The sequence below is a fragment of the Papaver somniferum genome, chromosome 11, assembly GCF_003573695.1.
Source record: "Papaver somniferum cultivar HN1 chromosome 11, ASM357369v1, whole genome shotgun sequence".
NCBI lineage: Eukaryota > Viridiplantae > Streptophyta > Magnoliopsida > Ranunculales > Papaveraceae > Papaver > Papaver somniferum.
This window is the reverse complement of record NC_039368.1, coordinates 10,369,416-10,388,976: the sequence shown is the minus strand read 5'-3', so window position 1 is coordinate 10,388,976 and position 19,561 is coordinate 10,369,416. Positions and strand designations below refer to the sequence as shown.

Genomic DNA, 19,561 nt, shown 5'->3' with positions numbered 1-19,561 from the left:
TTGTGCCAGTTCTGTGGTTGCTTCGGATAGCTGAAAATTCTTTTGTTAACAGGGCCTATATTTGTTTTGGTGAAGGGACATGATGTCTGATCTGAGTCATCTGACCGACTAAATCCGGCATCAAATTTTGCCAATATCCGAGTTGTTGATCATTTTGTTTTTGTTATGATGGGTCACTACTGGAATTTCATCTGTTCTTTTAGCTCATGCATTGGAATTTGAAGTGGGCAGGTAGGGGTAATGGAGGCAGATTAATTACCGTGGTTAATTCAGCTTTATTTTTACTTACCAGTAAATTAAATTTCAGGTGAGAGATGGGAAGTCGGAAAATTTAAGACCTAAACAGACACACGACTTACAAAACAAAAGCTCTCCCTCCACTAATACGTGGTTTAACCGCCCAATTATTAATTTTTTCTCTTTTACTGCATCAAAATCAAAACTGTTTTTTAGTAGCAAGTATCGGATCGAGCGAGAATAAACCGCGTAACGATTTTATCACCAAGAGTTTGACGAAATTTTTACATCTAAAGTTTTTACACCATCCTATAACAATCCTTATTATTTCTCTGTTTTTATGAAGAAAAAAATACTTCATGTTTTAAAGATTTGTTATACAGTATACGTATTGCTGCTTGTTTTTGACAAAATCCTAACACATTGACTACAGAAAAGAATAATCAGATCAGTAAGGATATATATTTATTATTTATTTCACTACCTCCTATTTTTGTTCATCATTAAAATTCTCTTCTCTGTATTGAATCGTCCCTGTCTGGCCATTCCTGTAACAATCTCATTTCCTTCGGAAAATAGAAACATAAAAAGAAATTAATAGTACATGCCATTTGTGGGTAGTAATATCCGGTACCACTGGAAGTGAAAATGAAAAGGCGGTTTGATTAAAAAATTGTAAGAACCGACATCTAAAAACGTTACTAAGCTGTTCAACTCCCTCTCTACTCCCACTACTTTACGTCCAATTTACTCTTTTGCCGCTGATTTCGCAAACTAATCTTCTTTATTTCCCACGAGTAAAAGGGTAGTTATGTCTTTTTAGAAAATAGAGTATTTAAACGAGAGAGAGTCCCATCATCAGTCATTTCATCACTCCCTTTTCTCTCCATTTTCTTTCTTTTTTTACTCCCTTGAAATCTCCCCAAAAATCCATTTTTCTCTTAAAAAATCTTCTCTCCTCTGGTTTTTCTCTTTATCTAAACAATAATAATGTCTAATCGAGGTGGTAGAGGAGGAGGTAGTAATAATATGAGAGGCGTGGTCGTGGTGGTGTTGGTGGCAGTGGAGGTCGTGGTGGTCGCGTTGGTGAAGGTGGAGGTCGTGGTGGAGGTGTAACTGGAGGTCGTGGTCGTGGCGGTGGAATTGTTAGTCGTGTTGGTGAAACTGGAGGTCGTGGTGGTGGTGTAACTGGAGGTCGTGGTCGTGGCGGTGGAATTGGTGATCATGTTGGTGAAACTGGAGATCGTGGTGGTGGTGTACCTGGAGCCCGTGGTGGTGGTGGTATTGGTGTTTGGGGAAGAGGAAGAGGAACACCAACAGCAGTACCCTTATCTTCGACTCCTCCTCCTTCAATTTCTGAAGTTGGTTCATCTTCTGGATCACCAAACGTAGATTTACTTGCTGGTGGTGGTGTAACTGGAGGTCGTGGCGGTGGTGGTGTTTGGGGTAGAGCTACAACACCAGCAGCACCGGTTTCTTCGACTCCTCCTCCTTCAATTTCTCAAGTAGGTTCATCTTCTGGATCACCAAACGTAGATTTACTTGCTCAGGAGGTGCAGAAAACTCTTATGTACAAGAAGAACCAGCAGTTTCTTTTGTTAAGAAAGAAGCCAGCAATCCTGCTCGTCCAGGATTCGGGATTGAAGGTGTGAAATGTGTTGTTAGAGCCAATCATTTCCTTGTCCAAGTTGCTGATAAGGATGTTCGTCACTACGATGTATGTATTCATTTCTATATCATCTCCATTTTTTAATCAAGTATATATTAGTCTTGTTCTGCTGTTTTTTGAATTCTAATTTTTAGTAGTTCTAATTAATAGCAGTCCAATTTCGTTTTCTTTCTTTTAGTTCTTTCCATTTTTTTTAATGAGTTTGATTCTTCTTTGGTGCTTTGTGAAATATCTCTGAGTTTGATTATTGTTTTTGCAATAGATATCGATTACCCCTGAAGTTACATCAAGAGGTGTAAATCGAGCTGTTATAAGCCAGCTTGTCGACCTATACCGCAAGTCACATTTGGGCGATTTGCAGCCTGTTTATGATGGTAGGAAAAGTCTGTACACTGCTGGTCCTTTGCCGTTTCAAGTGATGGAGTTTGTTGTCGATTTGGCAGACAAGGACGGAAAAGGAACTGCTCCTAGGTTTGGCTTCTATCTCTAATTTCCTTTTTGTTTTCCAATTTCGAATATTTTACATCCTGTGTGTATCATGTTTATATGATAATTTATTCAACACCGATATGTAATTGCAGAAGAGAAAGAAAGTTTAAAGTTGTGATCAAATTTGCATCCCGACCTGACTTGCACCACTTGCACCAGTTTCTAGTTGGTAAGCAAAGAGATTCAGCACACTAAGTAATCCAAGCTCTTGATGTGGTGATGCGAGAAACACCAACTAAACAGTAAGTTTAACATGTTAGTGTTTAATGTCCATACATGAATCATTTGTTGTTTACAGACTAATAGATTAAATGCTTCCTATCCAGCTATGTTGTGGTTGGAAGGTCATTCTTTGCACCTTATTTCGGAAAAGGGGACATTGGTGACGGTTTAGAGGTGTGGTAAGGATATTATCAAAGCATTCGACCAACTCAGATGGGACTATCTCTTAATATAGGTTTTATTTCTCTCTTTGTGTAGTGTGATTTATTTCAGGAATTCAAATCCAAATTGTTTGTATCTTGGGAGTTCTTATCATGATTATGATTTTCTTTCCTTCAGATGTCTCTGCCACCTCTTTCTACCAATCGGTTAATGTTATTGACTATGTGAAGAAACTTTTGAACCTAAGAGATACTCGAAGGCCCCTATCTGATATGGATCGTAATAAGGTTTGTGTTTCTTTACATATGTTTTTTTCGAATAATTTCCTTCACTTGTACTGTTGCTCAATTGTTGGAATCTTGTTTTAAGCTCATACTTTCCCCAATATTCTGTATTGTCTTAGTCCTTATTCTATTCCTTTTCTGTTACCTTACTAGATTAGAAGAGCCTTGAAAGGTGTTCGAGTTGAGCTGACTCATAGGAAAGGCAACCGTCAAAAAATTGCAGGCATAACTTCTCAGCCTACGGACCAGCTAATGTGAGTATAATGTATTTGATATTGAGAATGCATTAAATTTGAAGGATTTATCATATACCCGTGAATAAATCTTTTCTGTTGTGTCCATTGGTGCATCGTGTGGGACGAAAATGAGATGCTGTGAAGATGAGAATGAAATCTAGAAGGTGTATTCCATTGATGTATCTTTGTACTTATCTTCTCTTTCTATGCATCAGGTTTCCTGTTGGGGATGGCACAAAATGAATCCGTAGTTGGGTACTTTCAACAGAAGTACGGCATCAGTTTGCAGTTTCCTCATTGGCCATGCCTTCAAGCTGGCAGTGATGCACGGCCTGCATACTTGCCTATGGAGGTAATTCCCTTCTGATTATGCCGTCTTATCACAATTCAGCTGAAGTTGTGAGGCAACATCTGATTGTTGTTGTTTCAGCTGAAGTACCATGAAGAAGGTCGGGAAGCAAGAACTCAACCTCGCGTTGGGCAGTGGAATATGATAAATGCGGTAAGCTTAGCCCTAACGTTAAATCTATTAATTATAATTGTTCGTTTGTATATCTCGACTTGCTAGTTTCTTTGATGCATTTATGAGAGTCTGTGTTATGTGAACCTGTGAGGCAATTCCTTTCCCTTCAAAACCGAAGTCACTGCTACATGTTAATGTAGTTTGAGATAGTCATTTTAATTCCAACAACCAGGTGCAATAATTTGTTAACTGGTTTGATGCAATAGCTTATACCGTTCTTCATTATTAAGTCTAAGTTGTTTTGATGCATTCTTGTATTTATTGTTGATTATTCTTTACTTCCAGAAAAATATTTTTTTTTATCTAGTTGTCTGTACCATGATGAGTGTCGAAATAACCATTTTAATAAATGATGGCAGCGGAGGGTAAATGGTGGTAGGATTGATCATTGGGCATGCCTGAACTTATCTCAAAGAACAAGTCCTGGTGCTGCAGAGTATTTCTTTCAACAACTGGTTGGGATGTGTAAGACCAAAGGAGTGGTAAGCTTGTTTCTCCTCCGAACCCCGTGTCTCCACTATATTTCAAAACATCTTCAATAATGGGTCGTGTCTCTTTCTAGGAAATTAACCGAATGCCGCTTCTTCCAATGTGGTCCGGACTGCCTGGCCAAATAGAGCGCACACTTGTAGATCTTCACAAGGAAGCAACTTCGAAACTTGAAAGGATGGCTGGCCAAGGAAATCAGCTGCAGCTCTTGATTATAATATTACCTGATCAAACTGGATCCTATGGTTGGTTGCAGAATAAATTTGACTTAGATGTATGCTTTATTTGAATTCTGAGGTTCTCATCCATTCTCAAACAAATTCTGATATGTTTTGTTTCAGGGACCATTAAACGGGTTTGTGAAACAGAACTTGGAATAGTTTCTCCATGCTGCCAACCAAAACATGCTTTCAAGGTTAATCCACAATATCTGGAAAACGTCTCTATGAAGATTAACGTGAAGGTTCACCTTTCCTAGTATATATGTTTGCCTTATGTATGTGACTTGTAGTTTTGAACTGTGTTCTTGATGTAGTGCAAGATATGGCAGAATCCTACTTGGAAGGAAGGGATCGACGAAAGAATATCCGTTAGCCATGTATGAATATTTTCCTATTTGTTATTTTGTTAGGAAATAAGAGATATCTTGCAAGTATTGGCATGATATTATATTTAGTAGGATTTCCTCTTTATTAGCATTAATCATAAGAGATATTGACATATTCCATAAGGCCTATATATGGCCACGTCTGTAAGGAAGAAAGGGAAGATTTTGAACAAAAGAAAACTCTTCCTTTGAGAAGTTTTATACATTGTGTGATTTCTAGTACTAACATTCTACACCAGTTCTTTAGTTTACTAATCAGCTTGGTGCTATAACTGTATGCTAGTCTGGTGGAAGGAACAATGTTCTCATGAAAACACCTCCTTATGTTAGTGAGCGTCCAACTATCATCTTCGGTGCTGATGTAACCCACCCTCAACCGGGAGAAGATTCCAGTCCTTCCATTGCAGCAGTTCGTTATATGACTTATCTGGTTTTTTCTACATATATAGTATATCAATTTATGTTGTAGATGTGAGACATTGACTTGTTATTATATCTCAGGTGGTTGCTTCTATGGATTGGCCCGAAGTTTCAAAATATCGTTGTTTGGTGTCTGCACAACCACATCGTCAAGAACTGATCAATGATCTATACACGGTTCAGAAGGTTGGCAATGTGATTGAACATTGGAGGAATGATTCGGTAAATTTTGTGCTGCCAAGTATTGTAGATAATGTAATTGGTTGTTTTAATCTTTGAAAGCGAAAAAATACTGAACTTTTCCCTCTCTGCATTTCAGTGAACATTTGAGAGCTTTTAGGAGATTTACTGGGCAGAGGCCTGACAGAATTAAATTTTACAGGTGAGTTGTACTACAAAGGATTTGGTTTTACATTAATTTCCTTCTAGATTAAGATTTTATAAGATTTATCTGATTTTATTACAGAGATGGTGTGAGCGAGGGGCAGTTTGCGCAAGTCTTACTTCATGAAGTAGATGCTATTCATAAGGCTTGTCAATCACTCGAGAAAGGATATCTACCTCGTCTCACTTTTATTATTGTACAAAAGAGGCACCACACACGTCTCTTCCATGCGAAGCATGGTGATCCTAATACAACTGATAAGAGTGGAAACATTCTACCTGGTATGTTAATATTTTGATCTGGCGTTCTTTTGATCAACAGTCTATTCGATGTTTTCAGTTAACATTGTAATGTAAACTGTTCCAATATTTTTCAGGCACTGTTGTCGATTCTATGATATGCCACCCCACGGAGTTTGACTTTTACCTATGTAGTCATGCAGGAATCCAGGTAATTTACACAACGGTGTTGCTGACGTTCATTGTTAAATTACACACTAATGTTGCTGACACTCATTGTCGTACTATTTGATAAGATAAGATGATGAGTTTCCGCCTTAAACAAAATTCCATAAATTTTGTTTTTTTGTTTTTTAGGGCACAAGTAGGCCAACACATTACCATGTGCTGTACGACCAAAACAACTTCACTGCTGCTGGATTGCAAACGCTCACTAACAATCTGTGTTATACGTAAGCTATATTCATTGAATTGTAATGCTTAATTTTATTTGAAGGATATGGTGTATGTTGGTACTTATACCTGTATCATTCATTTTTTGTTTCAGATATGTGAGGTGCACCAGATCCGTGTCTGTAGGTTAGTCTTTTTTTTTTTTTAATCTTATTTGTTCAGTTCAGGTGCTATAGATGTTGCCACTTAGTTAAATATAGCTTGATGATCACATTTCTGATGATTTATACAATATTGCGTTTCTTTTTCAGTTCCTGCTGCATATTATCCATACTTCAGGGAAAGGTATTACATCGAGGGTGTTGATGGCAGTGATTCTGCCAGCAGTGACGGTGGTGGTGGTGCGAACACAAGGGCAGCAACCGCAAGCTTTCGGTCTTTACCAAAGATTAAAGACTGTGTGAAAGATGTCATGTTTTACGTCTGATGCCTTCACTGACTTCAGGTTTTTATGAGTTTAAAACAAACATGGTCTACCATAACTACTTTTATGGGTTATGACTGTGTTTAAATATTAAAGTCGTGTGGAGTTATATTTTTAGTTTTTGGTGTTGTCAGAACTATGGTTTTCACTCTTAAGACTTGTATGTTTTGGCTGGGGCAATGGGGTTTTCTCATTGTCTCACTTTGGACCTAATATATAATATGATTGCTTTTGTTTTCTCTTATTCACGATTTCTTTTTAGTTTTGGGACAAAAGTTCTAGTTTCAGAGTATTTTGGTTAAGATTGAATGCAGGCGCCAATCAAGTTAAAGAGTCTAACATATAGCTCAGTGGAAAGTTTTGTGCTAGAATCATGTTAATGTCACAAGGTTCAAGTGGCAGAGTTCCTGAATATCTTGGATGCAGCTTAAACTCATGTGTGGTACCAGTCACATGGTCGAGTTTTTTGTTATATCACGGCTAGGTCTAGGTATGCGTAGCCTTACAAGACATTTTCTTTGCAAGCAAAATGTTTCTCTGTATGGTGATTATTGTTCTAGTTTCTTTCAAACATGGTTTAAGTGATTTGGATCCCGTGAAAAAGCTACTTTTCTCCACCGCAAGAAATTCTTTCAACTCCGGATAGGTAGAGATGCTTCAGGTACTAAATGTTTCCATAAGGAAAAACGAGTATTTGTAACACCCAAGTACACAGCTCACCTTATATTTTTATCTAGCTCCATCAAGTATCTTTGTATTTCTCATAATAAACTCATAAAGAAAAAAGGATTTTGATCGATCAAGAAGATGGTGAAATTCATAGCTCCAGATATTCCTCATGCCGTGATTCTTCGAGTATTGAACAAACTACCTGTGAAATCTCTGGTCAAGTTCAGTTGCATCAGTAAGTTTTGGCTCAATTTCATCACCAATGATCAAGGATTCAACAAATCACACTTTCTGGAATCTCAAAAATGCCCGGTACTCATCTTAACTTCCAAAAACTCTGAACAGGATGACATGAACAACTTGTATTATTTGGAAAAGATACATGGGATTAGTCTTAGAAAGATGACAACACTTAAGATTAGGCATATAGAAGGATATTGTAATGGTTTAGTTTTTTCTTGGGACAGAGAACTAGTTGATTTTCATCATTGGTATCGGTTTGTGTTTGAGATTTGCAACCTTAGTAGATTTGAGAAGATAAGTGTTCTCTCCGCTTTCCAATGTAAAGGCCGGCATGAGATGACTACAAGAATCTGTGGATTCCAATGTGAAGGCCGACATATGATGGTTACACCAGGAATATGCGGATTTCGATTTGGATACGACTGTTTGAGCAATGAATATAAGGTGTTGTGTGTCATCTCATACGCTAGTTTTTATCTTGAAGATTATTATGAGTATTTTATATATACACTGGGTAGTACTAAACCTGCATGGAGAGAGATCAAACATCCATGGTTAGAGAAATGTCCTGCAAGTTACTACCAGTGGCGTTGTTCTGACTTCAATCCACCCATATTTTGTAGTGGAACTCTCTTTTGGATGATGGGAAAAGAGAAAGAAGAAGACGACCAAGAAGAAGAAGAAAACGATAACGATGAACTAGAGGAAGAGGAGGAAGAAGAAGAAGTTAACTACGGTGACTTGGTATCATTTGACTTCCATGATGAGCAGTTTCAAGTAATTAAACTTCCGGATGATGATGAATTTGTCAAGGAATACAATAAGGGTAGTTTCTATCAGTTTGAGTACAAAGGATGTTTTTGCTTTGCAAGTATGAAGAAATTTGATAGTTGGAGCGGTGACATTGAGCTATATATACTGAAAGAAAAAGTTAAGCAAGTTTGGATCAAGGAAAATATTTCATTTGATATTCCAACAGAGGAATGCGATCCTGCTCCTCCTTGTAATTACAAGTATATGACTTTTGGGGGTAACACCAAAGGTAATAGCAGTACTCGTATTATATGTTCTTCTAATCAGATCTTCTTGTATTGGAGACGAGATAGTTGTACTATCCATTTATACAATGTGCACTCTGAAGAACTGACAGAAGTAAAATATCCCAGTGAAGGTGATACACGTTATTTGGATTATTACATTTCCAATCATGTTGAGAACTCCCTTTCTTTGAAGGCAATGGCCAAGAGAAGCATAAAAGAAGCAGCAGATCGTTACAGCGAAAGACCAACAAGTACTCCTGCATTGTTTTTTTGTCCTTGAAGAGCAATTTCTCTAAAGCAGAGATGATAGGTAGCTGGTGAGATTTATATTCAGTTATGAGTTCTACATTTAATGTTTGATTCACGCCAGATGATATCGTTATTTGTTATTTTTATTAATCGAGAACTTGTGTGTTTTGTCTTGGGACTATGGGTTTTTTGTAAGTTGAGTTTGAGATTTCGTTATTATTACCCCTTACTTGTTTGCTAGGTAGATTCATGGTGACATTTTTTGGTTTCTGTTCAGCGTACATGTTTTGTTTTGTTTTCCATTATTTTGATTTCCTTTTAGCGTCTGTTTTCCATCGGAACCTCACCATCTCCAATTCTCCATGGTGTGATATTAAAAAAAGAAGATGTCCTTTTATGTGGAGAGGGTTTAGATGACTTGTGTGTAAGGCATAAAGAATTAATGTATTATCTTTTGAGAACCTTAATTTGCAATGCGTGAAGCAAATGTAAGACAAACAACGATACAAACAAGTAACCTTTGGGTTCATAATCTAACCACAAAAGATATGTAGTCCAGAGTATATGAGATACTTAATTGATCCTAAGTTAATTTCTGCTTATAAGAGTCTTTTAAACCTAGGGCAGATACACTTTGCATTTGGTTTGGTGGTGTGTGAGTAATTGAATAGAGTTCGTACTGCACTGTGTTGCACAGTGAAGCCGGCAAAGATTGGACATGAGATTTGGACTAAAAGCAACATTTTTTTTAAACAATGAATGATACATCAACATCTTTTCCTTTCTCTTTTTTTTTTTCACTTTTTTTCGTCTTACGTCTTTGTGGTTTCATTCCAATTGCTATATTGCCCGGCACCTACGCAATCAATACTTATTTTCTCAGCCCCACTCAATGTCTATCATCACCTTTTTTCAAGACTCTTCCATTTTTCTGGTCGTATTTATGGCCGAGATTGACAGATTGTAAAACTTATTTTTGTATTTAGAGATTTTGAGAGATATAGATTATTAAAGCACAGCTGCACAAAAGATAAGATATAAGTGATCTTGATTTTTGGGCATTTGCTTAGATGACACATCGGCAGAACACAAAATATATAAGTGATCATGGGCATCAGGGCTCCGAAAACGATATATATCATATGGCTGTCAGGTCATATGATATATGGCCGCTCATTTCAGCTGCGGTTTATTGGATTCTTTGACCACATTACCCTTTACTCAATCGAAAACACAAAAACCCAAACCCTAAAACTTATTTATACTTTTAGGTATAATGCGTAAGGTAATCGAGCGACAACACCACCAACCATTATGGAGAAGCTTCACACAGATATCGAAGATAACATACTTTGTCGATTATCAATTGAGACAGCTTTACAAGCCAAACATGTATGTAAAACATGGAGAATTCTCCTCCGTAGTAAGACCGATAATGTAGGTTTGCTTTTCGCTGCTGCTAACTCGTTCCTTGATGGGGATGAAAAGAAAAAAATACATACTTTATTATGGCGATCAATATGATCATAATCGTGGGAAGATGAATTGCAACTACGATTACCATGCATTTGATAAGATTGGCCCTCTCAAATCTATTCTGCAGAACCCAATTCTAGATACCATGCCTGGGTCATGCAATGGTTTAGTTTGTTTCCAAAGACCATCTTCGCATACCAGAAAATCTTTCATAATATGCAATCCCATCACGGAAAAGTTGTTTATGCTCCTAACTTTGATCCGTGTGCAGTTCTTAGTGCAAGCGGGTTTGGTTATTGTCAGTAAACTAACGAGTACAAGATTGTTAGAATGTACTCCCGAGGCCGAGATGCAAAGAATGAGTACCATGTTCAAGTTCATACTCTCGGTAGTGATGAATGGAGAAACCTAGAATCGATTTATTTTTTCTCATTCCGATCAGCAGGTATCTATGCAAATGGAGCTCTTCATTGGCTGCACTGGGATTATAACCAGAAACATGAAGATAGTACAATTGTAGCGTTTGATTTGGAAGATAGAAGTTCCAGTTTATCCAATTGTCACGTTTTAAAAATGTTATACGCAACCATATTCCCAATTTGGTGAGAGGGAATAATCTGTATTTCGAGTATACATTTTGTGATAAATATTATTGCATGGATAAACATTATTGCGCGGAGATTTGGGCATATAAGAGAAAAGCTACGAACACCACTAATGGATGTGATATGAAAGTAAACTACAACGACGATAATTTGTGGCATTGGATCAAAGAGTTCACTATAGAATGGGAAGAGCCGTACCAGAAAGAACTGGGAAACTTTCAGCCCTTAGCAGTTATAAGGAACAATGAATTACTATTGCGTTATAAATACAATACTCTCTATTTGTATGACCCTCTAACTGACTTTGAACAAACTTGTCGATGGTTGTGCTATGGGCTACAGTATAATAAACGTAATTCCTCATGCAAACAGCATTGTTTCGATGCATTTGAAAGATGATGGTTATCAAAAAACAAATAGGAGAAGAAGAAGAAGATGCATTTGAAAATCCTCGAGTTGTGCATCGAGATTATAGATAAGGCGCTCTTTTCTTAAAATAACCGAAAGGTAATAGCAGTACTCGTATTATTTGTTCTTCTGACCAGATCTTCTTGTATAGGAGACGAGATAGTTGTACTATCCGTTTATACAATTTGCACTCTGAAGAACTGACGGAAGTAGAACATCCTAGTGAAGGTGATATACATTACTTAGGTTATTATATTTCCAATCGCGTAGAGAACTCTCTTTCTTTGAAGGAAATGGCCAAGAGAAGCATAAAAGAACTCTCTTTCTTTGAAGTAGACTGCTACATGATTGACTTGAGGTTTTTATGAGTTTAATAAAACATACATCGTTCAACCATGAAACTTTATGATAATAAAGTCATGTCGAGTGTTGTTTTTTTTTTGGTTTTTTGGTGTTGTCAGAAGTATGGTTTTCTCTTTCAAGACTTGTATTTTTCGGCTGGGGCAATGGGGTTTTCTCATTGTCTCACTTTTGGACCTAATATATGATATGCTTGATTTTGCTTCCCTCTTATTCATGACTTCTTTTTAGTTTTGGTACAAAAGTTATAGTTTCAGAGTATTTTGGTTAAGAGTATAGTATATTTCTCAGTGAAAAGCGTTGTGCTAAAATCATTTTTATGTCACAAGGTTTAACTGGCAGATGGCAGCTTCAACTTATTATCCCACTGCTCACGCGCCATGTTGGCACTTGGCTGCACATGTTCTGCTGGTAGGGTTGCCCCTCGAGGACTTGTATAGAGAGCCAGCGGTTATACCTATACATGTTCTGCTGGAATTACTTTCTTTTTTATGAAACCCGATAAAGCCACCAAAATCCTTATTCTAGCAAGTTGTCTTACGGCAAGAAAACTTAAATCTCAAAGGGTTTCCAATAACAATCATGATAATATTGGTTACACGGTAAAAACCATTTGGTGAGGTACTACTGAGAATGGAACGGAGATATAGCTATTCGTTATTGATTTTGGAATCATTATTGGAGATTGAGGTAGAAACTATTGGGGAAATCCTAGGGTTTTACTCCGGGTAAGATTTTATGCTTCTTAATCAATGAGTAATCTCCATTGACAAACGGCAAACTTTTTATTAATCATTAGTCGCTATTTTAATTGGTGCTTTTCAGTGTTGTTTCAAAGATCAAATACCATTGGTCTTAGGTTGTAATGGCAGTTCAAGTGAAAATGAACTATTGGAGTGCGCAGAGGAATGAGCGTGTTACAATTACATTGGGTTAAGGTACCCCTTAAGTGCCTTTTTTCAATGTAATTTCTATTTGACCGATCAAAAAAAGAAAAGAAAAGGAATGAGCGTGTTACAATTACAATTACAAGTAAGAATAAGAAGTCTCTTCGATTTTTGAGTTGTTAATATTTACAAGTGCCGCCAAACAAAGGCATGCGCGTGCGTCATGCCAGCCACGACCAATCTGTCTATATCATGCGTATCGGTAAAACTTTAGATATTAAGTAAAGAAAGAACAGTTTCTTCACAAATTCATCTGACCAAACATGATAAAATGGATTAACCACAAAGTTGAGTTCAATTACATTGCGTCTAGTGTGTAAAGATTTTAACACAGCTAAATAGCTGAGATCAGTGTTGTAAAACTCACTGAAGAATTTATATGCCAAAATCAATGTTTCTTCACTTTCCAAAAGGAGTACTAATTCTTTGGGAACTGCTGGATTTATGCTACTTACAGTTCTGCTTTCGAATTCCACTACATTCTCTCAAGAAGTGGGAAGATAGAACTCAAGTGGTTTTATTCTTCGAGTTCAATGATCTTCACCACAGAAGAATCGCCAACTTTCTGACAGACGACAACCCGGTCATGAGATTTTATCACACCAGCTGCTTTCCCGTGTTCCACTGCAACTTTCAGAACTGTTTCGTTGGAGCCGCTTGTGGAGTCAGCCTGCAGAAATTAGCAGGTGAGGAAAAACATTCTAGTCATGATGAAAGACACAAGTGTGTGAAGTTAATGCTAAGTACGCGTAACTGAAATAAAGCGACAAGTAAAATTTTACAGAATAAGAGATACTTACTGGATGTCGAGGATCAGCAAGCATGGGGAAAAGATTTCTCACGATCAGTGATTGCCTCGCCTGCTCAAAATGTAGACATGACATCAGTGAAAATTTTAATTGGAGGTATAATTTAGCATAGAGATAACGTAGTGCCCCTGAAAGATAATGGAAATGCCAAAGAAGAAAACAGCATCTTTCTGTGCCACTTATTGCACAAGTCTGCACTGTTTATGTTTTGCATGTCAAGTTATGTGATTGGGTATACTCGTAGCATGGGGAACATACCTCAAAAGCGCCGGTGAAAGTCCACTTGAGTTGATTAGTTATGAGGCGTGGAACGACGACTGATATAACAGGCATTGTTGGCCTATACTTAGCAATCAACCTGTAACAGTATGGTAGAATTAACAAAAATTTCTGGAGACCAAAATCATTTCATCACAGATTGTAGGAAAAACCAGCAAATACCTTGCAGCCTTTCCAGTCGAAGTAAAAACAATAATAACAGAGGCCTTTGTCTTGATTGCCGCACGTACCTGGAAAATGAATGGCGATTATAAGCTTAATGTTGACCCTCAATGCGTGTTTCTCAAACTAAAAGTAAGTAAAAACAATTTTAAGAAATGGACAGTAGAATCAAAAACTAAGTACCGCAGAGGAAGCAATAGATTCCAAATGGGACATTGGTTCTCCGACATATTTCGAAGTTTTCTTAAAATACAAGTCCTGGTTGAAAACCTTCTCTGCCTGCAGCATATTAAGTAAACAGCGTATTGTCAGAACCATTTACTCAAAAAATCAGACAGAAATTTGATTTCCAACAAGTTGAAGCAAGCCATTCATTTAATGCAAAAATGTATTCCTAGGAAACTAAACAAGCTGAAAAAAGACTTACCTCTGCACAAATTCTACGAACAGTGGAGATGGTCTCAATAGGGTATAATCCTCTAAGTGTCTCAGCACCCAGAAGAATTGCGTCAGTACCTAAGCCAATTCAAAAGAGAGAAACAAAGTTAGATCCAACTGGAGTCAAGCACTGCAAATTACATCAAAACTTTGAAAACCTCAATAGATTGCAATATTCTGTGCTGGTATCTTGAGCTTGAAAATCATACCATCTAATACAGCGTTAGCCACATCAGTTGCTTCAGCACGTGTTGGTCTGAGATTGTCTGTCATACTGTCGACAACACGAGTTACTACTGCAGGCTTACCAGCCATGTTACACTTGTAAAGGGCTGCCTTTTGAAATAAAAACACCTGCAAAACCAAGAATAGTATGGTCATGCCATAAAAAAATATTATATAAAGTGAACAGAAAATCTTGTCCCTCAACCTACGTATAAGCTACAATATTGTCCTGTATGCTTAGGATAGCTTAGGTCATGCAGAGCTTATTCAGATAACATTTAATACCCTTTAGTTTAAGACCCTCACCTTTTCTGGAGGAAGATCTATGCCTAGATTTCCACGAGAAAGGATAATGCCATCCGCTTCTTCTAGGATCTCGTCGAAATGAGTTAAACCCTGAAAGTATTTTCCATAAACAAACAATGGTAAATATCAATCCAATATGAATCCTTGACACTGAAAATCATGGCTACCAAACCAAGTAGAAATGGATTTTTAAGAAAATTAATCTCCTAAGCAACTCACTTCTATGTTCTCAATCTTAGCGAAAATCTGAGTCTGACTAAGTTGACCCAGGGTAGACAGGAACTCACGAGCCTACGGTAAAAGAAGATAAACACGTTAGATACACACAGTAGATCAAATTGTGCTTGAATTGGGTTAAAACTTCAAGTGTCAACCACAACTAGAGACAGATGAACCATGTTGTACGTTATCAGTAACAAGAGAAATCAATTAGTTAAAGTTCTTACTTGGCGAACATCCTCTGCATGCCGGGTATATGATAGGGAAAGAAAGTCAATGTCGTTTCGAACACCCCAGGTGCTTATAACCTAATAGAAGAAAAAATTGTACACAAGCAAAAGAGCACAAAAACGTATAAGAACATGTAGTCTTTTGTGAATAGTGGGAAGTGTATAATCCATTTATTCAATGCGAACAATGACACAGGACATTAACTTTAACAACCACTTCACAACGAAAAAGATGCTAACAGCTACTTTTGCAATTATTTAGAAATTATCACACGATGAAGCATATGAAAAGGAGAGAAAATCAGCCACTTGCAAATAAACAGATACTTACTTCTTTATCTTTGTCAGTTAGGGTAGGGAGATCGATATGAATTTGAGAGACGTGCAAAGTGAACAATGATCCAGATAGTACTGCGGCATTCTTCACTGTGCAAACCACATCTACCTCTTTCACCTCAGATACCTGAAGTCAAACATCAAGATTCATATAAGACATCAAAGGGGAATACCGAAAGAACTCCTCCAAATGTCATAGTTCAGTGCCTTACCTCAAGCCAAACTGAGGTAGTTTCGCTTCCTGTGAACAGGTATTGACCCAGAAAGATGGTGTCTCCTTTCTTTACTGCCTGCACAGAATCATGTAGCTTAGGACAACATAGCCACATAGGTACGACAAAGACAACAGTTGAAGGGTACAAGGGAACATCTAAATTGTCATCCTTCTTCCTAATCATTGTCTTCAGAGTTTACGATATAGATATACATCAACAGAACGCAACATAATCAAATTATGTGAAAACAAATCCTAATCCCAAACTGAGATACAACACTTCAACACTATAATTTCAAAAAAAAAGTTTCTCAACTCACTTTTGCTAATCCATCATAATTGATTGGCAATAGATCTGAAGTTGCTTCTTGACCTTGATCCGGAGTCAAAACAACCAATGATTCAGCCTTTAGTGCAATCGATTTTTCGCTTTTATTAACAACTTGCAATTCTGGGCCTACTGTATCCAACATAACCTGAAACAAGTGAACCGCCAAATATGCGATGACATTTATTATCAATCAACTTCACTCTGCAATCCATAATTGCAATTCCAAAAAAGCGATATAAGAATCGCAACAACAACGCCGATCACGACAGTTCCGAAAACAATCCAATTCAAATCAACAAAACTTACAGCACATAGCTTCTTAGTACTCTTAACAGACGTCTTCAAATTCTCCAAAGTCTCCTGATGATATTCAGCATCACCCCATGAAAAATCAAACCGTGCAACTACAAACAAAATCCAAGGGTAGAAATCATAAATTGATTACCAAATTTTGCACCACAAGATTCCAATTTTATTGGAACCGATCAGTTCTACTTCAAATCTTAATTAGTCAATCTCATGTTAAAGATCGGAATCATCATTTTAGTTCAAGAAGTTACCGGACATTCCAGCTTTCAGACAGCCGGAAATCACATCAACAGACCTCGATTTCGGCCCGAGTGTCCCCACGATCTTAGTCATTGCAGATAAATTCTATCATACAAACAATAATTCACCAATTAATCGATGAAAATGCAAAAACAAAATCAAATTTCCAGAAATTCAAGTAAAGAACTGATGAGTAATAGCAGTAAAGAATTGCTTACGTTTTTTGGTGGCTCAAGAATTGAAGCCATCCTGATTGGTTCTTCGAGTAAGAGATTAGTGACATGCATTTTCTCAGATCAAAAAATTTCAATCTCTCTTCTTAATTTTTGATCTGAGAAACTAAAATTGGATCTATGGATCAAAGTGGAATATGGATCGAAGACTTTTATTTTTCTTTTGTCCTGTAACTTCTGTTTTAGTAGCCAATTACTAAAGGGTGGGACCCATGGATCCAATAATTTTGTTTATTTTAATGTAACTAATGTTGGGAGTCACTGTGGCTTGCGACTAGACACTGCACTTAAGTGCTAGTGGTTGAGTTAGTTATTGTTGTTAAACAGGTGGGATCTTTTGGATGGACTCGGGAAATATTTCGGATATGAATGTCGATCTGAATCTGACTCGATCACATTCAAACCAAGGAGCAAACTACCAATTTATTCTAATTAGATTAGAGGTTATTATGGTTAATTTCAGTGGTGGAACTGGAAATTTAAGCCTATTATTTGGGCTTGTTTTTATCATCTCAACTAAATTAGGTAGTGGAAAAAAGGTTTATTGGGCTTTTAAGCCAGCCCTAGTCTGGCTGTAATTCGGCCCTGGTTAATTTTTACCCAACTTCCACCCCCATTTCGTTCGAATGGTTGGTAGTGCAACACTAGACGGAGGATTGTCCCTCGTTTGAGAAAATAAAACTACACGAGGGACAGTCCCCTGTATAGCAAAAAATATTGAGTTGGACGGGGGACGGTCCCCCATCTATATTATGCTTTATTATCTCACGGATGACTGACCTTTGTGTATGTTTAAGTCTAGTTTTCTAAATATTATAAAATTTGGAAAAAAAGTTTACAAATGGGAGATAGTTACCTATGTAGTGTCATATTTCATTTTGCCGTTTCATTCTTTCCGTTTATGAACGAGTTAGTCTCCATTTGGAGACTACCCATAGCCATGCTCTTAGAAGTCATTTGGACGTGGTGCACGGACAAATATTTAGAGATTAAAAAAAAAAAAAAAAAAAAGAACAAGTTTGAAATTGGAATATTACTTATTCTGTGTAAAGTATCAAAAATAGTTTGAATCTTTATAAACTATCAATCATGTGTGTGTTATAGAATCAGTTGGACCAGATGAGATATATCATTATTTACCAATTTACCTCCTTGGACGAGTTAATAAATGGAGTTAAAGTTAGGTTAGAGAAATGGGTTAATCATGTACTTCTTTCATCGATAGCTTTGTGATTTTCGCGAGAGGGAGACAGTGAAGAGACAAAATTCAATCTCTCAGTTAATAATGTCTTCTGTATCAAAAGATTCTTCGGACTAGAATGTGGTTGACACCGAATCGACCTACAAGCAATTCAGCTTCAGTCGTGTTCATTTACGTCTCTTGGAACTCGCATGACCCTATGCAACAAGATTCCCCTAGATGACGTCCTTTGCCGGACTAGGAGTTGCTTCAACCTAAATAAATACTTTTATGATTATTCCGCCTCTAGCAGAAAGTCTACTTGATTTCCTTCAGAAAGACATTCAATCAACGTATGTAAATTTATATGCTTATGCAGGATCTTCAAGAAAAGAAGATATGCAAGCAAACTCAAGATTACGTTGAACTTATTCTCTTTAAAAGTTATAGAGATTGCCTAATCAATTCTACCTCACAAGAGTAATCTATACAAATCAAACCAGAAGTGACTGAGATATATATCTTGTGAATAACAAGTCTGAGACGAATAATACTTTGTGATTTGTATCATTCAAGTTCCTGATCAATACTTTCAAGAACTCAGAAAATCAATAAGAACAAGATCCGGATAACAAGAACTAGTATTACGTAAAATATTGTATAACCGGGCTTCACAAATTCCTTAGTAAAGTCTTTCAAAGTTGTAAACTAATTATGTTTCTCAGAGGAAACCTAGGTTTAGAGGATCACACTAGTTTGCAACTAGGACACATAAGTTCCCAGATTGAGTTTCTATTTTGCAAGGAGTCTTCTATTTATATTGATGAACAACCTTGGTAGATTACAAACAAATCTAAGTTAATGAATGAACTACTACCTTGTATAGAACTGCCAAGTAGGCGAAACTTCTCTATATAGATTATGCATGAATTATGTGAGAAGTTTTTTTTGGATACCTATGAATAAATAGACTCAAACAACTAGCAATTCCAATCCCTGGTACTTATTTGTCCTAGTTGTATGCTAGAGTCGTCCTCTACTAACCTAGGTTTACTTTGAGAAACATAATTAGGTTTACGACTAAAAGAATTTACTTAAGGATTCGTGAATCTAAGTCCGACTATCTTTGCCTTGATAGTCCGTGTATCCTTATCTTATTTTTATTGATCTTCAAGGTTCTTGTTATCTCAGAACAAGAACGAGATAGATTGATA

The 19,561-nt window shown here is 37.0% G+C and overlaps 1 protein-coding gene and 1 pseudogene across 1 annotated transcript; one reads left to right on the top strand and one right to left on the bottom strand.

Annotated features, from left to right (window-relative positions):
* Positions 1-206: 206 nt before the first annotated feature.
* LOC113324076 lies at positions 207-6,842 on the top strand (annotated as a pseudogene).
* A 6,193-nt stretch (positions 6,843-13,035) lies between these two features.
* LOC113322419 (pyruvate kinase 1, cytosolic-like) lies at positions 13,036-17,336 on the bottom strand. Its single transcript, XM_026570500.1, has 16 exons — positions 17,153-17,336; positions 16,946-17,039; positions 16,692-16,789; positions 16,375-16,530; positions 16,053-16,130; positions 15,836-15,967; positions 15,502-15,582; positions 15,275-15,346; positions 15,056-15,145; positions 14,734-14,878; positions 14,514-14,602; positions 14,270-14,365; positions 14,087-14,154; positions 13,904-14,003; positions 13,637-13,696; positions 13,036-13,506 (listed from the first exon to the last, which is right to left on the bottom strand). Exons 1-16 carry the CDS (start codon positions 17,219-17,221, stop codon positions 13,354-13,356), a joined length of 1,581 nt encoding a protein of 526 aa, XP_026426285.1. The 5' UTR covers positions 17,222-17,336; the 3' UTR covers positions 13,036-13,353.
* Positions 17,337-19,561: the final 2,225 nt, after the last annotated feature.

Bases quoted from the DNA above. Each gene is read 5' to 3' on its own strand.
- LOC113322419 (XM_026570500.1), bottom strand. From the start codon at position 17,221: ATGCATGTCACTAATCTCTTACTCGAAGAACCAATCAGGATGGCTTCA. The intron at 14,366-14,513 runs GTAAGTCTTTTT...AATATGCTGCAG, and splicing joins TTCGTAGAATTTGTGCAGAG to GCAGAGAAGGTTTTCAACCA. The intron at 13,697-13,903 runs GTATGTTCCCCA...CATTTTGAGCAG, and splicing joins CTTTCACCGGCGCTTTTGAG to GCGAGGCAATCACTGATCGT.